Here is a 2,268-nt window from a genome sequence, read left to right as displayed (position 1 = left end):
ACTAGACTATAGATTAGACTATAGACTAGACTATAGACTAGACTATAGACTAGACTATAGACTAGACTATAGACTAGACTATAGATTAGACTATAGACTAGACTATAGTCTAATCTATAGTCTGGACTATAGACTAGTCTATAGACTAGACTATAGATTAGACTATAGACTAGAATATAGACTAGACTATATACTAGACTAAAGGAAACCGAGGTTGAACAAAGAAAGGTTATACTTTTAGTCGAGAACTGGCCCAGTTTTGGAAGGATGCTTTTGTTAAGTAAAATTAACCAAATGGGTTTGTGCTGAATATATGAAAAGTTGTTTGGATTTCATAACGCTTTTGAAATCGGTAATGTTGTCGTAACTTTGTGGAGAATTACTTAACAATGAGCAGTTTTTTGAAACTTGAGAACCAAACTTTCAACAAATATATAGGGGTCTGCTGGACAACTCTACTCAGTGCCACACGATCACGTCGAAACTTTGATATATAAACTCAGGTGCAACCAACTTTCCAAACTAATCCTGAATAGCAATTATGTTATCACATGTTCGAAACTTTAAGTTCATTAAGATCTTTCAAATATTTATCTTTATAACTCCGCTTAAATAAACTTGGCAACCTTTTTCTTACTACCATAATAACCAGCAAAACAACATCAGTAATCACATCTAAATACTATTTACCTTATACAAAGAGCTTTCAATTTCCGCTTGACCAATATTACGTTTAGCACTAGCTGTTGTTGTTGTTGGTGTAGAACAACCGGTATCAAGTGATTTTTTCGGCAATTGTTTCGATGGTGTTCCTGATTGGGGTGTGGATGTTTCGCTTGGCTGCTTAGTTTTCTCCGTATCCGTTGATGCTGTTGTCGAACCAGCCGTAGCTGCAGAGGCAGCTGATGATGTTAGAGTACCAGCAAAAGTACGATTAATATCCTGGGTGGGACTTAATGCGCCCCACATATTAAAACTTAATTTAGCCAGTTTCCATTGTTCCAAAAAGTAGGGTATTGCGGATTCGCGTAAATTGCCAATAATTTGACGGGATATTAAAAGACCAGCCAGTTGCTTAAGATAAACAAACCAAAAAATTGTTTTAATTGGAGGCGAAAAAAAAAACTAAATAAACCTTAACCAACCTCTTTCAACTTTTCCTCATCTCTTAGGTAGAAAGCTATGTAGAACAGCGATAGAAATGAGTTGACAAATTGAAACAATGCCACTTTGGCAATTAAATGATTTTCATATTTTGACTGCAAACGATAATTTTCTGAAAAAAAGAAAAGAAAATAGATGTTTGTTGCCATTAATCTTAGTCAGTCATATGGAACAATTATTTTTTGAGGTTTTCTTTAAAAAATATTTTTAATTTGTTTTCTTTTTTCTTTTTTTGCTTACGTACCTTTATCATTTAACCAGACAGCCAATTTATAATAAGCCTCATCCATTAGGGTTATAGCTCCGGCTAATAAAACTTTAGGTATAACACTCAAACAACAAAATATTCCAGTTTCCGGCAATTTAGAATCCCACCAATCCTGTGAAAAAGGAACAAAAAGAACAATTTAATACAAATGTGAAGGAAATAAAGACCTTTTTATTAGAATTTTTGAGATTCAAGATTAATTTTCGAACGTTTTAACATTTCTGTTGTAGTTTAGCATTACATGACTATAAGCTATACTATAGACAAGAATTTAGACTAGACTATAGACTAGAATATAGAATACTAGAATGGACTATAAAATAGAATATAGAATAGACTATAGACTAGACTGGACTATAGACTCTATAGACTAGTCTATAGTCTAGTCTATATTCTAGTCTATAGTCTAGTCTATACTCTAGTCTATAGAGTATACTCTAGCCTATAGTCTAGTCTATAGTCTGGTCCATAGTCATTTCTATAGTCTATTCTATAGTTTAGTCTAAAGTCTAGTCTAATATATAGTTTAGTCTGTAGTTTAGTCTAATATATAGTTTAGTCTGTAGTCTAGTCTATAGACTAGTCTATAGCTAGTCTATAGTGTAGTCTATAATCTAATATATAGTCTAGTCTATAGTTTAGTCTTTAGTTTAGTCTATAGTTTAGTCTATAGTTTAGTCTATAGTCTAGTCTATAGTCTATTCTATAGTTTAGTCTATAGTCTAGTATATAGTCTATTCTATAGTCTAGTCTATAGTCTAGTCAATAGTCTAGTCTATAGTCTAGTCTATAGTCTAGTCTATAGTCTAGTCTATAGTCTAGTCTATAGTCTAGTC

The 2,268-nt window shown here is 32.5% G+C and overlaps 1 protein-coding gene across 1 annotated transcript in view; it reads right to left on the bottom strand.

Annotated features, from left to right (window-relative positions):
• The window catches only part of LOC111685396 (mucin-4), a 24,620-nt gene that overhangs the window by 19,339 nt on the left and 3,013 nt on the right, over window positions 1-2,268 (bottom strand). Inside the window, exons 5-7 of the mRNA XM_046955696.1 lie at window positions 1,409-1,562; window positions 1,146-1,276; window positions 691-1,074 (exon numbers count right to left, since the gene is read on the bottom strand). Of these exons, the coding sequence (XP_046811652.1) occupies window positions 691-1,074; window positions 1,146-1,276; window positions 1,409-1,562 (669 nt within the window). The remainder of the gene's footprint in view (window positions 1-690; window positions 1,075-1,145; window positions 1,277-1,408; window positions 1,563-2,268) is intronic.

This window comes from Lucilia cuprina, chromosome 2 (genome assembly GCF_022045245.1).
Source record: "Lucilia cuprina isolate Lc7/37 chromosome 2, ASM2204524v1, whole genome shotgun sequence".
Classification (NCBI taxonomy): domain Eukaryota; kingdom Metazoa; phylum Arthropoda; class Insecta; order Diptera; family Calliphoridae; genus Lucilia; species Lucilia cuprina.
This window is presented reverse-complemented; position numbering and strand designations above follow the sequence as displayed.